Source organism: Oryctolagus cuniculus, chromosome 4, assembly GCF_964237555.1.
Source record: "Oryctolagus cuniculus chromosome 4, mOryCun1.1, whole genome shotgun sequence".
NCBI lineage: Eukaryota > Metazoa > Chordata > Mammalia > Lagomorpha > Leporidae > Oryctolagus > Oryctolagus cuniculus.
The window spans coordinates 39,127,418-39,145,960 of NC_091435.1; the positions used below are offsets into that span (position 1 = coordinate 39,127,418).

Here is an 18,543-nt window from a genome sequence, read left to right on the forward strand (position 1 = left end):
GAAAAAAAATACATATGTCTGGGTGTGGTTTTAGCTTAATGTTTAGGATACTGCCTGGAGTGCTTGCATCCCTTACTGCAGTGTCTGGGTTCCAGTCCTAGCTCTGTTTCCAATCCCTGCTTCCTGCTATTACAGACCCTGGGAGGCAGCATGTGATGGCTTAAGAGTTGGTTGCTGCTCTTGTTATGGCCTGGGAAAGCAGTGAAAGATGGCCCATCTGTGTAGGAGACCGGGAAGAACCCCCTGGCTCCTGGCTTTGGATTGGCACAATTGGGGAGTGAACCAATAGATGGAAGACCTTTCTCACTCTCTGCCTCTCCTTCTCTCTGTAACTCTTTCAAGTAAATACATAAATCTTTAAAAAAAAAAAAAAAGTTGGTTGCTGCCACCCACCATGGGAGATCTGGATGGCATTTCAGGTCTTGGCTTTGATCTTTCCTAGCCTCAGTTGTTGTGGGCATTTGGAGAATGAGGGAATAGTTGAAAGATCTCTTTCTGTCTGTCTTGCATTTTTTTTTTTTTTTTTTGACAGGCAGAGTTAGTGAGAGAGAGAAAGACAGGGAGAAAGGTCTTTCTTCCATTGGTTCACCCACTAAATGCCTGCTACGTCAGGTGCGCTGCGCCGATCCGAAGCCAGGAGCCAAGTGCTTCCTCCTGGTCTCCATGGGGTGCAGGGCCCAAGCACTTGGGCCATCCTCCACTGCACCCCCCGGGCCACAGCAGAGAGCTGGACTGGAAGAGGAGCAACAGGGACAGAACCCAGTGCCCCAACCGGGACTAGAACATGGAGTGCCGGCACCACAAGCAGAGGATTAGCCTAGTGAGCCATGGTGCTGGCCTTCTCTGCCTTTCAGATAATGATAAATTTAAAAAAAATTAAAAGATATAGATGAGCACTATTTTTACTAAATATTAATCAAGGGCATTGCATGTGTTTTATAGTTTTTTAAAATGTAATCTTGTTAAATTCTATAAAAGGAAAGGAAAGGGTGTTACATAAATGCACGAGATGAACTAGCATCATCTGAGGCTTTAAGAAAGGAGACTTGAAGGATCTGGTCAGGTAGGGGGCAGGGTGGGGTTGGGTGGGGTAGTGGGAGTATTTGAGTGGGATGATTCCAGGCAGGCAATGGTCAAAGGTGCAAAGTGCAGAGAGGAAGGAGGCTGGTGCACTCAGTGAACTGAAAGGAGCTCACTTGACTGGAGCAGAGAGATCAAGAGGGGGACCCACAGGAGACCCTTCCTGAGAGGCTGACAGGTCAGCTGGAGGCCAAGGCAGGTACTGAACGCTTTCAAGCAGGACAGAGACAAGATAAGACACTGGGGGAAAAGATGTTTAAAGTCAAGACAGCTTATGCAGAAATATAAAATTTCATAAAGCAATACCAACAATCAGAAATTATAGAAACATTAGGAGATTACTGATTCCAAGGTTATAAAAATGATGAATTTAGGTAAGATGCTGAGAGAGAGAAGTAATAAAAGAAAATGGGTGTTACATTAGAATTAGTTAGAATACATTTGTCTCAAGGAAAAAGGTTTAAAATTGAAAAAGATCTCTCAGCCCTATCACAAGTGACGTCAAACTTCTATTTGTCAATATAAATATGGTCAACTTACAGACCTTATACAAAGCTATAGGTGCTTAGCTTGCTTGTTAAACATTAACACAAATATTTCAGAAAGCTGATGAAGTTACTGGAGATTTTTCAGTGCCCCAGCTCACTAGTAAGTGCTCTACCCCCGAGAAAACACTGAGTAGGACTCAGAAAATAATTCAGATTATGAACTCTTATGTGAAAGTGATCTATTTTAAATTAGTGTTGGCCAAGTGCTTTTTACTCTGATGCTATCCAGGGACTGCACAATGTGCCACATGCCAGACTTTATAAAGTCTTCCATGCAGAGTCTAACGACGGGGATTCTGTAAGATACCTCCAATGACTGACACTCTAGTCTCTTGGGAGTGGCTTCTGAGCCTACACTTCTTATGCAACTTCCAAACTAAAGCTACAGACTGAAACAAGGTTTCTAGATTTTCAGAAGCAGTGGATTTTAAGAGTTAGCTAACCACACAGGGCTGACTGCATGAACTCAGATGTCTATTTTAGTCTGGTTCATTGAAAAAAAAAGTTTCAGTTTCCAGAACTGTTAAGAATTCTTTTCTATAGAAAAAAACAACTTAATAAACTGTTTTCTGAAAATGAAATAAAACATTTTAAGTCTCCCACTAACTACCCAGTTCTCCTTACTCTACAGGATGACACAGTTATTAACATAGGTTCACAGACTCCACTTTTTCATCAGGATATAGTTGAACAAATTCGCTGCAACCAAGACCTTATAGGTTGGGCTGTCGTGGAGAACGATGCTTATTGAATCATGGAGAACCAGTTGCTTTTAAGAAATTAAGGAAGCTCTGCTTTTGGACCTAATGACTTCGAAGTCCACCCAGGAAACCTGGCCTGGTACCTGCCTGGCTGACCAGTGCATGTAGCCTCACAGGACAGGGGATCACTTTCTGGCAAACTAAGAATGTTAACAAATTTTGGTGACTAAGAGAAGAAAAGAATATACCAAAGGTTTAGGTAATATAGGTAAAAATCTGTGTATTCTTCCTTGGACTTGTCTTCTTAACCTCGAGTTAGCAAATACAGAGTTTTAAAATTCCAGTCTGAAACTTTATAAACACTTGTGGAAAGAAATGAATTAGAGGCAGGTTTTAACAGTGCACAAGGTTAAGCCACTGCTTGGGACTTCTGTATTGTATATCGAAGTTCCTGGTTTAGGTTCTAGTTACCCTGCTTCTGATCCAGCTGTTTGCTACTATAACTGGAAGGTAGAAGATGATGGTCCAACTACGTGGGTTCCTGCCATCCATGTGGGAGACACAGATGGAATTATGGGCTCCTGGCTTCAGCCTAGGTTAGCTTTTTCTGTTGGGGAATTTAAGAGTGAACCAATGGAAGGAAGATCTCTTTCTTTCTGTCTCTTCCTAGGTTTGTGTCACACTGCCTTTCAAATAAATGAATAAATCCTTTAAAAATAGAAACAAATGAACCTAAAGCTCTGAAGTCATTATTGTAGAAAAATAAGTCAGTTTCCTGTAGTCATTTTCCTGTCATTTTTTTTCTCTCTAGCTTAAAAGCTTGTAACATCTAAGATTCAAATGCTCAAATGTTTATGTGGCCAAATGGAACAGAAAAATTATATTAGTTTCTACATTTTATCATTTAATATTCTGAAAACAATGATCTTCAAGGTTTCATAAGTTTTTGGTTTTTAAAAATATTTTCTTTTTTGCTGAGCACAGCATCCCTGAGCTTTGGTTTTCACATTTATGATTAAAAAGTACACGAGTACACAACTGCCTTAGTAAAAATCAATAATATTATCTGAATATGTTGTTACATGACAATGTAACATGACAATGTTTAGTAGGCAAATGCTAAAATAATGAAAGAAATTCAGACAACATAAAGGATATTAATAATTCATGGTTTTAAAAATAGCTCAGCCCATATGTTAACAGCAATATACAATAATATACTGTACTTTTCAAATTCTTAACATAACAATGTTAAAATAGTTTTTGTTTGTGCAATTCACACATAATGCTACATTAAAAAAATAAAGTCATGATCTGTATTTTAAACCAGAAAATTCAAGCCAAAACATGCTAAGTGATCTAAGTCATATACACTCTAGTTAAAACACAGATTGGATAATGTTTAATTCACACTTACCCATGAAATTGAGATAGCCCTCTCCACCAAGCGTATGAGTAATGAGCCGAATCATTTTATGAAGCTGTATTCCACGATCAATAACTGGAGTAAAAGGAGCCAGAACACTCATGTTTGTGTACATTTCAGCATCCATCAGCCAAAATGCTAGTGACTTGTCACCAACCAGTGCCTAAAGAAATAAAAATCACTGAGATAAATGAAAACAATGGGTACTAAACAGTTGTGATTTACACTTGAATAGCAAATGCTTATACTGGATGCTAAGCAATGTAGGAGAAATATATTGGTTAGTTTTATTTTTATATATTTTCCAATGGCTATTTTCTATGCTGAAGGTGAGTTTATAAAATAGATTTGAGACAACACTTTGTTTTCATGACTAATTTTTATTTTTGAAGAGTTTGATGAAAAATTTTTGGTAAAGTGCCTAAATATTTGCTATATTTGAGCTGATGATTCAAATTTTCTTAAATAAACATTTATTCTGATGTTGAGAATACTAAAGAGGTTTTTAAAACAGTTTGTATTCCATGATTCAGTTGTTTTGAAAGAACAGGGGAGTTTCTAAACAATCCATGAGAAATGTACATTTATGAGGTAATATCAGAAGCACATAAGTATGCTACAGTTAGTTCATCCTCACACTCAGCAGAGGAAACAGGTCGAGTATTTTTTAAATGTATATTTGTTTTGTGATTGCATTTGTCATTTAATCTGAATTCAGTTTCTTTTAAGTTTGCTTATCTAAGAAGATAATAATCAGTAATTAGGGCAAGTATCTCAGAAATGTTCAGAGTAGCAGAAGAGAGGCCTCCTAACTATCTGAATTATTCATGGTTAAACACAGCTATTAGGAATTAGTAATCATTAACAGAACAATAGCATACAGTGAAATGTACAGTAGAAATTAACCCACAGACCCATTATCCTCTAACAACTATATCAGTTTTAAATGTATTCTATTTACTTGAGAAGCAGAGAGACACAGAGCAAGAGACAGATAGATGGAGACTTCTCATCACTGCCTCCCTCCCCAAATGCCAGCACCAGCAGCCCAAACCCAGGAGCTGGTGATTCCCTCCAGGCTCCCACCCCCTGCTTCCCTGGATGTGCTCTGATGGGAAGCTGGAACCAGGAGCAGAGTTGAGACTCAAACTTGGGCACTGGGCACTCTGACATGGGATATAAGCCTCCAAAGCAGCAACTTAACACCACCAAATGCCAGATGGTTTTCTAAAATACTGTTACAAGAAGATCTATAGTATTAATTCTTTTTTTTTTTTTTTTTAAGATTTGTTTATTTACTTTGAAAGTCAGAATTACAGAGAGACAGAGAGAGATCTTCCATCTGCTGGTTCACTCCCCAGATGGCCACAACAGCAAAGGCTGGGTCAGGCAGAAGTCAGGAGCCAGGAGCTTCATCTAGGTCTCCCCTGTGGATGGCAGGGGTCCAAGAACTTGGGCCATTTTCCACTGCTCTCCGAAGGCCATTAGCAAGGAGCTGGATTGGAATTAGAGCAGCCAGACTTGAACTGGCGCTGATATGGGATGCTGGTGTCACAGGCAATAGCTTTACCCACTATGCCACAACACCAGCTCCATATATAGTACTAATTCTTAAACAATTTGTCTTTGGGCTGGCATTGTGGCATAACAGGTAAACTCATTGCCTGCAGTGCTGGCATCCCATAAAGGTGTCGGTTCAAGTCCAGGCTGCTCCACTTCCAATCCAGTTCTCTGCTATGGCCTGGGAAAGCAGTGGGAGATGGTCCAACTCCTTGGGCCCCTGCACTCACGTGGGAGACCCAGAAGTTCCTGGCTCCAGCCATTGCGCCCATTTGGGGAGTAAACCAGTGAATGGAAGACCTCTCTCTCTCTCTCTCTCTTTCTTTCTTTCTCCCGCTCCTTCTCTCTCTATGTAACTCTGACTTTCAAATAAAAACAAATCTTTAAAAAAAATTCTTTTCTAGTTGCTTTCAATTGTTTAATTATGTTTTATGTATGTATGTTTATTTCTAGAATTCTCAATTTTATCATAAAATTATTTTGATAACTTTTGCTTGCGTTCCAAGGTGAATTTATTTGCGTCTCAAGTTACCCTCTAAAAAAATTTTAAATTAGACAATTTCACAGATTTAATGGTTAATGTCAAGACTTTATCTAAAAATTTAAAAATAACTTCTACAAATATTTTTACTATGATATATACTTCTGTTTAGTATTCATTTCATAAATCTATTTAAATATATCTTTATTTTCTTATCAGGCTAAGGATCAAAGTACATTTCTTTCAGAAATAATCAGGAAACATAATATTTTCTATATTTCTGACAATTTTTAACAAAAGGTAAAAATTACTTTAATCTTTAGTGCATAATTCTTGGTAAATTTTGCTTTTCTGCAGACCGGGTAGAAACTTATAAAAGAAAACTATCATTTCATTTTCAATTGATTTATTCCACTAGTTATTTACTTTTATTTATTCATTCAAATAGAAATATTCTAGGAATTTGCAATGGGCTATAATTTTCTTAGAGCTTGTAACAGAAAGGCACAATTTATTTTAATTTTCACATTGTTGTGAATTTGGTGAGAAATTTCCAAGTCCTTGAAACTAGTACTACTATTTTCTAGTTTGGTTACTGGTTTATTAATAACTATTTATTCAATCTAGCCAAATGTAGTACAATTACATTATTAATTTAGCCGGAAAGAAAGAACTGCTGTTATATGAAAGATGCAAACTTTAGCATGTCTCAGAAGAGGTCAGCAAATTTTTGTAAAGTTACAATGAAATATTTTAGGTACTGAGGGCTACTTTCTCTGTCTTAAGTACTCAAATCTGCCATTATGGCACCAAAGACAATAAATAACTGAATGAACACAGCTTTGTTCCAATTAACTTCTTCTCCATTTCACATAGGTTGATAGAAAGAGGCAGGATAATCAATTAGTACATGATTTCAGTGACTTAGGAGAAAAATGATGGAACTTATCAAAGGTATAAAAGAAGACCTCTAGAATGAAATCTAAAATGGAAACTTAAAATACCTTCAATGAGCACCAATATTCTTCATTGTGACAAAAGAAAACATGCAAGACTGGCATTGTGGCGTAGCAGGTAAAGCCACCACCTGGAATGCCAGCATTAATAGGGGCGCCAATTCAAGTCTCAGCTGTTCCACTTCCAAATCAGCTCTCTGCTAATGACCAGGAAAAAGCCCTGGAAGATGGCCCCAGTGCTTGGTACCCTGCCACCCACAGAGAGACTAGGATGAACTTCCTGGCTCCTGGCTTTGGCCTGGCCCAGCCCTCGCTGTTGCCACCACTTAGGGAGTGAACCAGTGGATAAAAGACCTATCTCTTTTTGTCTCTCCCTTTCTCTCTGTCTTTCCCTCTCTCTTTGTTGCTCTGACTTGCAAAATAAATAAGTCAATATTAAAAAAAACAAGGAAACATGCAAGATAACACACACAAATAAACTACAGTGTACAATCTATTAAGTACATGTTGGCAGGATAAATGTAGTGCTACAGATTAAAGCTAGAATATCTAGGTCTAAAAAATAATTTAAAAATGCATTTCAAGTGTATGTAGTTCTGAATTGTATATACATGTGTGTGTGTAAATAACACTTAAGGATTTGCTATATTAACTGTATTAAACTGTAGAAGTTTGCATTTAGGTCTGTTTTATTTAGATGCATTAGTAACAACACAGAGATAAGGAACAAAACTGAGAAAGAACGAGAAAAAATTATTTCCACACATACTAATTTACCTGATCATGGCTCTCTGCATAAGCAATGCACTTTTCAAGATAGCGTCTGTTTGTGAGGGTATATACTATATTGCCCATGTTCCAATCTTCATCTTTATACTCTTTAAGCAGCTAGATGCAAAAGATAAAAAATAAAATTCTGAGTAAACCACCAACTTTGTTACTTTAAATTTCATTCTGAAAAGTATAAAGATATACTGATATATATCTCTCAAAATTATTTCCCCATGCAGAAATAACCCATCACATAAGCAAAGATATCACTGTTTAAATGTTAGAGAAATTGCAGTTTTTACAGGGAATGTCCAAATGACAATAGTGTAAAGTGTGCTTCCCGCGTGCTGTGCTTTGCATAGATATATTAATAATACACTCTATGACTTTTGCAACCTTCTCTCACCCCCATAATACCATCTTTTGATTCGTGCCTACAGAAGTGTCATTATACAAGATGACTTTATTTTCTCTGGATAAACATATACCTGTCACATTTTTATGTTTGAATGAAGAACACTGATCAAAAGAGTGATTTGTTCCATTGATAAAAATGACAATGAAAACAACAATTATTTCAAAGTTGAAAGCTAATCATCATAAAATAATTGTCATCTTAACAGACCACTGATTTCCACTTCATTTTTTCCCTTTCTAACACCCTATTAGGCAACTGACCTTGCCAAGATCTCACATGGTCATCTCTTGGGCCAGTAATTAGTCTTTCATGGGTAAATACATACTGTACTTTTTGAGAAAGCTGGCCCTCTACTTCTTGTGAGTTGCTCACCATTGTAGTAAACCACTGTGAAACTCTGTTTCATTTTCCCCAATACTTGGACATCCTGTAAATTCTTTCTCTGCTTATCCTATAAAGTTGATGTACAACCTTTCTCTTCGATTCAACGTATTCATTATACACGAGCTCACAACTCTATGTGAAGTGTCAAATGCCTTCTGTGAGAGGCAGCGTTCTAAGATGGGCCCCATGATTCCTGTTCTATCACATACACATCTTTGTGTAATCACTTCACCTTGAGTGTGAGTGGAAACAGAATATGCTGTCCTCTGAAGATAATAATTGGGTAACATTTTAATTGGCTAAATTTATGGTTCTTTGTTACATGCCAATGGATAACAAATGCCAATTTTAGTACCAGAAATGGAATTTCAAACTGCTTGCAACTTCCTTTGCTAGCTGATTGATTGCATAGAGGAATTCAGTCCCTGAGTTGCAGACTGAATATTTGGGCAACAGAGGGCAGACTATGGCAGGCAGAATAACAGTCACACATATCCACATCCTAATCCCTACCATCCGTATGTTACCTTACCATGCCAAAAGGACTTCAGAGGTGTGTTGAAGTTAAGGACATTGAAATGGGAAGGTTTTCCAGGATTATCAAGATGGTCTCAATCTAATTATAAGGATCTTTCAGAAAAGGAAGGATGAATGTCACCATAAGTGAGAAACTTGAAGATGTTACCTTACAGGCTTTGAAATTGGAAAAAGGGCCATGAGCCATGAGATGGAGGCAGAAGGTAGAAAGGTAAGGAGATAAGATCTCCTTTAGAGTTTTCAGAATGAATGTAGCCCTGGCAACAATTTTATTATAGCCTAGTAAGACCTACTTGTAATTTGTGACTTACAGAATTATAGTTTCATAAATTTGTATCACTTTAAGTCTGTAAGTTTTCAATTATCAGATATACAAATAATAAGAAATTATGGTGTTGACCTACACAAATGTTACAAATTATTATTATTTTTTTATTGTTATTTTTTTTGAGAGGCAGAGTGACAGAGAGCTCCCATCTACTGACTCACTCTTCAAAGGTCTATAATGACTGGAGCCAGGCCAGGCTGAAGCTTCAAAATACAAACTTTAATCCAGGTCCCTTAGATGAATGGCAGAAACATAACTACTTGAGCCATCATCACTGCCTTCCAGGGTCAACATTAACAAGAAATTGGAACTGTGAGTGGCACTGGGATGTGAACCCAGGTATCCCAGTATGGGATCTGGGCATCCTAACTGGTTTAGCCACTAGGCTGTGCCAGTTAACAAAGGTCTAAAATCAATTCATTGGAGAAACAAACTTTTCAACAAATGACGCTATAAGATCTGGACATTCATAGGCACCAGAGAGGTGGAGTGGGGGACAGAAACTTCAAGCTAAATCTTATATCACACATAAAAGCTAGCTGAAATAGGATCATAGATTTAAACATAAAACGCAAAACTATGGAAACTAGAGTAGAAAACATAGAGGGAGAGTCAAGGAGTTACAAAACATGAAACCCAAAGAGAGAGCAATAAAAGAAAAAATAACTGGCCTTCATCAAAAAATTTTTAAAAGAACCTAAAAAATTTTTAGCTCTGTGAAAGTCCACATGTAGGGATGAAAAGACAAGCTACAGACTGAGGTAAAGTATTTGTGAACCACAGTCCAACAAAGAAGTTAAATCTAGAATATACAAGACTCTCAAAACTCCACAATAAGTAACCTAACAATTCCATTATGGTCACAACACATGAACACACATCTCACTCATCTCACCAAAGATTACACCCAGAAGGCAAACAAGACAGGAGAGGATCTTCACTGTCAGATGCCACTAAGAAAATACAAGCTAAAACCACAGTGAAAAATCACTGGCTATTAGAATCTCAAAAATCAAGAATAGCGACCACATGAAATACTAGTGAGGCTGTGGAAAGTCAAGGTCTCTCAAATGTTGCTGGTGGGGATGTAATTTACAAAGCAGTCTGGCAGTTTCTTAAAAAATGAGCCATGGAAGTTCTTTATGACTCAATAATTATACTCTTGGGCATTTATTCAATAGTAATGAAAACAAGGCCATATAAAAATCTTTACAAAAATGTTTACAGAAGCTTTATTCCTAATAGCCACATGTGGAAACAGCTCAGATTTTCTCAGTGGGTGAGTGGTTAAACAGATTGTGGTATGTCCATACCAGGGGATACTATTCAGAATTAATAAGAATGTACTATTGATACATGTAACAATCTGGATGAATCTTCAGAGATTTTGACTAGGAGAAAATACAATCCAGAAAGGTTACTCACTACATGATGCCATTTATATAATAAATTGAATATTAAATTGAATGGTAAATGATGAAAAATTGAATGATAAAAAATGAAAAAATAAAATTATTGAAATGGAGATAACTTCTATGTCCCTATCTCAAACCCTGACATTCCATTCAAATAAATAGAAAAATCATTAAAAAGAAAGGAAAAAAGAAAGAGAAAGAAGGAAAGGAAGGAAGGAAGGAAAGGAAGGAAAGGAAGGAAGGAAGGAAAGGAAGGAAAGGGAGGAAAGGGAGGGAGGGAGGGAGGGAGGGAGGGAGGAAGGAAGGAAGGAAGGAAGGAAATGGAGATCATCTTGTTGGTGGCCAATGATTAAGGAATACATTGGAGGCAAGAAGGAAGTAGTTGTGACTAAAATAGCAACAAGAAAGGATCATGTTGTGATAGAAGTATTCGGTACCTTGACTATATCAATATCACTATCCTGGTTGTGATATTTACTACACTGTGTGAGATGTTATTACTGGAGAAAATTGATGAAAGTGTACACCAGATTTCACTGTATTATTTCTTATAACTGTATGAGAATCTGTACTTATCTCAATATTAAAGTTTAATTGAGGCAGGTGCTGTGGCGTAGCAGGTAAAGCTGCCATCTACAGTGCTAGCATCCCTAATGGGCACCATTTCAAGTCCTGGCTGCTACACATCCCATCCAGCTCCCTGTTAATATGCCTGGGAAAGCAGAGGAAGATGTTCCAAGTCCTTGGGACCCTGCATCCATGTGGGAGACCCAGAAGAAGCTCTTGGCTCTTGGCTTTGGATCAGGCCAGCTCTGGCCGTTGTAGCCATTTGGAGAGTGAATCAGCAGATGGAAAGATCCCTCTCTCTCTCTCTTTCTCTCTCTGCTTCTGTCTCACTGTAGCTCTGCCTTTCAAATAACTAAATAAATCTTTTTAAAAAAGAGAAAACATTTTAATTAAAATTACTTCTATATAATAAAAACACATACAATCTTCTCAATCAATATTTGGTGGAATTATCAGGTAAGTCAATGAGTACAATTAAATACTTAACATTACCTTTATATGAACACTTCAGTTATTTTAAGGATTAAATAAAGAGATATTACAAAGTTGACATTTTAGATAGGAAAATATTTGCTCAGTAAATGATTAATATGATTTTGTAATCTACTGATTTTGAAATAATGCAAGTGGAAAATGATATATAATTTGCTCTGAAGAACAAAATATGAATGAAATCTAGCATGCTAATCTATGCCACAGGGTAGATAATAGCATATGCCAAATACATTCTGGGACAGTAGTCATTTGGTTTAATTTTAATACTCTAGTGTTTTATCCACATTGGGGAAGAAACGCTAGTTCTTCATTCTATTATTTTTAAAAAATCTACAACTTATAAAAAAATAGAGAAAATTGACAATCTGAAGTTATATTTTTAAAGATTACTTATTTGAAAGGGAGAGTGATAGAAATGGAGAGATGGGGGGAGCTAGAGGGGGAGAGAGAGAGGGAGAGAGAGAGGGAGGGGGAGAGGAAGAGGGAGGGAGAGAGACAGAGATTAATTTTCCATCAACTGATTTACTCCTCAAACTCTAGCAACAAGCAAGGCTGGGTCCAGCTGAAGCCAGGAGCCTAGAACCCCATCCAGATCTCCCACAGAGTTACAGGGGCTCAAGCAGTTGGGCCACCATCCATTGCCTTCTTAGACACATTAGCAGGAACTGAATGAGAAACGGAGCAGCATGGGGAAGCTTGAACTCAAACTGGCATTCTGATATGAGATGCAAGCATCAGCACAAGTGGTGGCTTACCTGGCTCAGCCACACGACCAGCCCCCTCAGTTTTTCTTTAAAATATTATTTTAAACTCTCTTATTTTATTAACTAAGGTTCCCACTTCAGTAATGTAGAAACATTTTAAAATAACTACATAAGGTATAGATGGGATCTGACTTTAGGGCAATAAAAATATAAGAAGATATGATGATCATATTATAAACAAAGGACAATATCATTTTTCATTTCTATGATGCACTGCCTAGTACAGTACCTTAAATACACAAAGTACTAAGTTACTCATTCGGTTAAATTTAAGGATTAAAAAAAAAAAAACTGCCACCATTACTCAGAAAAGAAAATATCCCACTGTGAGTTATGACTGACTGGAAAATAAGTCTAGGTTACAATTTAAAATATTTTTGAATCTGTACAAAAAATGGTGACATCTTTTCAGCAAGAGATGAAAAACCCTAAAATTTGGCATTTGTGAGGTTGAGAAAAAGTCTCAATGAAATATTAGGAACAGTAAGAGATGGGGTCTGATAACCTTTTACCAAGGTGAGAAACTTGAAGACTGCAGCATTTAAACAAACAAAACCAAGACTACCTTTCCATGTATTAGATAGAACACTTTTTGCCTGTGTGCTTGATTGCTAAATCTAATAGTAGTTGCAAAATGCTAGGTTTGGACATGATAATGTTTAAGGAATCCTTATGAATGGGAGAGCAGAGGTCATGTTGGTCACAGCTGTGCACAGCACTAATTGCACGAAGACACAGGAAAGATGGCTTAGAAATGATTATGATAATCGGTTCTTTCAGAGTAGGTGCTATGGCTTAAGTTCTCCTTCCACTGTGATCTGATGGGACTAGTTCATGTCTACACTAGCTGGCTCATCAGCAGGCTGTCATTATCTATCTGACTCCTTACACATATTGAGCCCATGATTACAGATATGACCACTAAAAGATATTCCATATTAAAGTGAAGTCTTTATAATAGGTTTAGTCCTTTAGGCAAACATTAAATGTAAAAATATATAATCTAAACTATTTGAACTGCTGTTAAATTTAATAAAAATGTATTGAGAAATGATGAGCAAAGTAGCATGTACAATTACTCATTCCTAAGGCCTGGCTAAGGACTTTTTAAGTGCTGAAGGAATGAGTTGAGGAATGCAAATTTGTTGAGAAAGGCCCATACTATGAAGTAAGTACTCAGAATTACACAGTGACTTCTACATTAATTGATGATTTGCTGGCAGAAATGGATACTCTGATGAAGTTTAATGTATTTTAAACATACGGCACTGAAGTTGCATTTTAATGTGAAATTCCATTTATTTGGATAACATTCTATTAATCATATTTTCCTTTTGCCTAATATAAATGTGAATATTTTTAAATTAGAACTTTTACATTTTGAGAAGTACCTTACAAAAAAGCAAAGAATTGACATACTCATGGAAGATTATAATTTCTGTAACTAATGATTCTAACTAGAAATTAAACTACAGAATAAATAGAACAGTGTAATATCCACAGTGTGTGTTGGGGGAGTCAATTTTCACACAGAATCTTACCTGGATCCATTTATCTGGAATTGCCATAGCTAATCGATAGTCAAAACCACCTCCTCCTTGCAAAATTGGAGAACACAGAGCTGGCATTCCTGATACATCCTAAAACAAAATACACCACAGTTGAAAGTTCATATTGGCCAAACCTTTAGTATTCTTTCTTCTGACAGGAAAGGCCAAACCCATAAATTCAAATAAACAGGGATGTATATCTCTAGCGTATTTTGATGATATAACTACAAAAGTGGATTAAATTGTGATAGCAAATCACATTTCACAGTAAAATGTTTGCTTAACGTTTTCACCTCCAGGCCAACTTTGATCTTATAAGGCTATTTATTTCTCTTCTCGAGAAAATAGCAAAACTATTATTGTTAAAACATACTTTTAACTTAGCCTTTAACTACTGCAAAATTTATTATTAGTATTGTTTTACCGACCACAAAAATGCATGTGAACCATTATCTGCTATTGTTCTTTCCAAATATACTCTGGGAAGGTATTCCTGAGCACTCACTTCTGAGGAAGTGGAAAGTAAAGACAGTACCTTAACAATAGATAACAAATTAAATAAACAGCAGCTATAGTAAAGAAAAAGACAGGAACAAAGTACTATCAATTTTAACTTTGCAATATCATTCAAATGAATGTCTTCATTACTATGTGCCGCATCTGTTACCAAATGGGAATGCCATCCCTACTTTCTCTTCATACTAACTGCTGCTAAGGTACCACATCATGAGACGCTCTACTCCATCACTGTCCTTCAATAACTTTCTGGGGTCAATAATCAAAAATTCAAATTCCTCAGCTAAATATTCAATTCAATCAGTTGCACATTAAGCATTTACTATGTAATTTACTATTCTATTATCTGCTTTCCCACTCCCTACTAGAATGTAAGATTCATGAAAGAAGGCTCTTGTGGTGTTGTTGCTGTTATTTACTGACACATCCCAAGAATCTAGAAGAGCACAGTAGTACTGTCCACTCTGCCTGTCAAAAAATTTAAAAAATAAAAAAATTAAAAAAGAAAAAAAAAAAGAAAATGCCTACATGTGTTTTAAATGAAAATAAAATAGTTCTAGTTTGTTAATAGGTAATGAGTACTCAGGACAGACTTCCAAGGGGAGAAATTGCAATTAAAAATGCTTTTAATTAACATAGCAAATCTAATTATATAGAATGGTGTACATATTCTAGAAAAATGTTTTAAATTTGTAATTTTCATTAAAATATATTTATATTGCTACTATAGGACTTTACATAAAATATTACTTATTCATCATACCACATGCCACTTCTTAAAAAGAAAAAAATGTTCATGAGGATCAATTCCCCATTTTGAAGGTGCTCCCACTAGACAGAAAAGTGATGTATTGAAATTGAAGTAGTTTTCAATTTTAGTAGAATAAATTGGAGACACATCTTGTTTTAAAAAAAACCCTAAAACCAAGTAATATAAAGTAGGCTAAGTTCTCCAAGTTTCATTGGTAAAAACATCAAAAATCAGACAAGAGTTCCCTAGATGATGAAACTATTTTACTTGAAATGAATGCCAAGATCAATGTAAGAGTTTTACATTTCATGTATTAAATAATTGCTTCTTTTTCTTTAGTACCCATTTTTGATTTGTGTTTTCATTAATTGTTTATTGTAATTTGCCATATGTAACATTTCTGCTCCAGACTGCCAAAAATATAGCTGACAAAATAATTACTTTTTATGTTTGACAGATAAAATTAAAATATATAAAAGACAAAATGAAAGTCTAACATTTTTGACTAATGTTGAAATAGACTCAGCACACAAAGTACTACTAGTCCAGTTATTAGCAAGAATTGTGTGCTATGATCACATGTTGGTTTAGTAGAGAGTGCAAAATAATAGTAAGTACTTATCTTGCATTATGGTCTTTTATTTGTATTTTAATTCTACATAAGGACTTATTGCAGGTATTTAAGATCACTGCTCTGCTCCCCGAAGACACTTAGAAGATAAAACACCAGAAGACAGTACAACTGCTCTTCTGTATACAAAGGTAACCAGTGAAATCATACCACTTACTTGGAGGAACTTCGTTTTTAGAAATGATGTTTGTAAAAGTGGCAATACAAATAATATCACAGGAAGTATTCTAACCACTGCATTTCATTTCAATAAACTAAATGCCAACAATCTGAAAATATACTTTAATTTTAAATTTTTGACAACAGCCTGCCTACTTTCATTTGCCAACCACTATACTTTGGATAGAATAGTTTTAATGTCCTTAATTCAATTTAATAATATTTCCTAGTTAGAGGATTCAGAAACCAAGAGGATGCAAGTACTAAATCTAAATTAGCATAAGCATTTAACAAACTTCTTAATTTATCACATTTATCACCAAGAGGGGAATTGTCAATTATGCATGTACCAAATTATATCATTACCGTGTAGCTTTGGGACAGTTAATCATGAACCTTCAGTAATCATAAATAAGTAGCGAACATTTGGCAATCCGCGAGCAATAACGTAAACAAGAAAGGTAATCGCATCATAACAAGACAGGCTTCAAAGGAGCTCGCAGGCATCATCCCATGCCATCCCAAATGATTAAGTCACAAGGAAAAATTAATAAATAGATAGCCACTTATTAATATTCAATTCTGATCTCTGCTGAAGGTCTCTGGCAGAAGAACCTGTCCACTGATTAGGATATTTTACTTTGCAACCACTGGCATTTTCCTTTTAACAATAGAATGGTGACAAGTAATTAGTATACATTATCTCCTAATAGGAAAACAGTGAATTCTAAATAATGTGCCACCCAAACAAGATACCTGCACTACAGTCAGGGTGCAACTTCATTGATGCAATTATTAACAACATGAGATTAATTATTCAAATATTATATGCTGAGAGAATGTTCCAAATTAATGGAAGTCAGAGGGTAAGTGATCATTATGGTTTTACCTCAGCTATCGTTATGGAATCTGGATACAGTGTATGAACCAAGTGATTGGCCAACATGAGATAAACCAGGGCATCTTCATCCACATGTAGTCCAAAATATTCACTGTAATCACCTGAAAAGCTCTTACCTAAAGAACAGAAAATACAGACATATTTTGTTAACTTAAAAGTTCTTAATTCTGCCCAAACATACCCACCCATCAATTAGTTTTGCTTCTGTGAATTTTGTTATGGCAGCAAAGTATGTGTGATGATAATGTTATTATCAGCAAAAATGTTATTTAACTTCTAAGAGTAATCCTTGTCACTATTCAGGGTTCAGACAGCCTTGCAAATCCATTGTTAACAAAGAAATATTAAAGATTAAATTCTAACTAAAATTTTCAGTAGAAAAGTAAACTGGTACTGAAAGCAATTCATTCTGATTTTAAAATTTTCAATATATTTTCGGTTATATCAAGAAGATGCTAATGTTAGATTCTTTTGATCCCTTTGAGTTAAAGAATAAATGAAAAATACCACAAAAAGTCCTGATATAATGTTTATACTATCTTACATATGTGCTTCAATTTATAAAAAACAGGGAGATTTTAATCAAATCCCTTCCACCTCTTCTCCTACCTCCTTATTTTGGCTGTTTATATTTATGTTTCATTTATTGGTGTTATACTTCCAATTTGTTTATTATTCATTCAGTAGTCTACTCTTATTTTTGTGATGAAGTCAACTGGTACACATCAACAGTCTTTTGGCCCCTTCTTCCCTCAACCTAAGTCCTTTTGTATTTAATTGTTTTTTTTTTTTCCCCGTTTGCTGGGTTTAATCAGTGAGCTATAGTTCCAAATATGATTATGGGAGTCTCAGTCCTCAAGTTCTTTCATGTTTACATCTCAATAGAAATTCAATTATTGGATTTCTTTATCTTGTTTTTGATATCATCATTCATTTTTTAAAAATATGATAAAAACTGTATCTATGCAAGTTATACAAGGTGATGACTTGATACATTTATACACTGTATATTGATTACTTGTCAAATTAGGTTAACGTACCCATCACCACCACACCATTTTGTGTGTATATGTGTTGGGGCAGGGTGGGTAGGATGCAGACTTTTTAATCTGCTCTCATTAAATATCATTAGTGATACTTCCTTGTTTAGTGAATGTAAGATTTCCAGAATTTATTATCTTATAACTGAAAGTTTATGTATTTTGAACAAAATTTTTCTGTTTCCTGCCCCTCCACCCTCAATTCACCCTGTCCAACCCCTGGAAACTACTATTTAATGATTATTTTTTTTTAACTTTTATTTAATGAATATAAGTTTCCAAAGTACGAATAATGGATTACTATGGCTTCCCCCCCATACCGTCCCTCCCACCCACAACCCTCCCCTTTCCCACTCCCTCTCCCCTTCCATTCACATCAAGATTCATTTTCGATTATCTTAATATACAGAAGATCAGCTTAGTATACATTAAGTAAGGATTTCAACAGTTTGCTCCCACACAGAAACATAAAGTGAAAAATAATAGATGATTTTTTTTTAATGATGATGAAATCAGATCAGACCTATTGTCATGTTTAATCCCAGTGAGAGTCAAGTTGGGAGT

At 35.7% G+C, this 18,543-nt stretch overlaps 1 protein-coding gene across 1 annotated transcript in view; it reads right to left on the reverse strand.

Moving 5' to 3' along the window:
* GBE1 (1,4-alpha-glucan branching enzyme 1) overlaps nucleotides 1-18,543 on the reverse strand; it is a 300,636-nt gene that overhangs the window by 73,545 nt on the left and 208,548 nt on the right. Inside the window, exons 9-12 of the mRNA XM_017347168.3 lie at nucleotides 16,928-17,055; nucleotides 13,973-14,071; nucleotides 7,530-7,640; nucleotides 3,747-3,918 (exon numbers count right to left, since the gene is read on the reverse strand). Of these exons, the coding sequence (XP_017202657.2) occupies nucleotides 3,747-3,918; nucleotides 7,530-7,640; nucleotides 13,973-14,071; nucleotides 16,928-17,055 (510 nt within the window). The remainder of the gene's footprint in view (nucleotides 1-3,746; nucleotides 3,919-7,529; nucleotides 7,641-13,972; nucleotides 14,072-16,927; nucleotides 17,056-18,543) is intronic.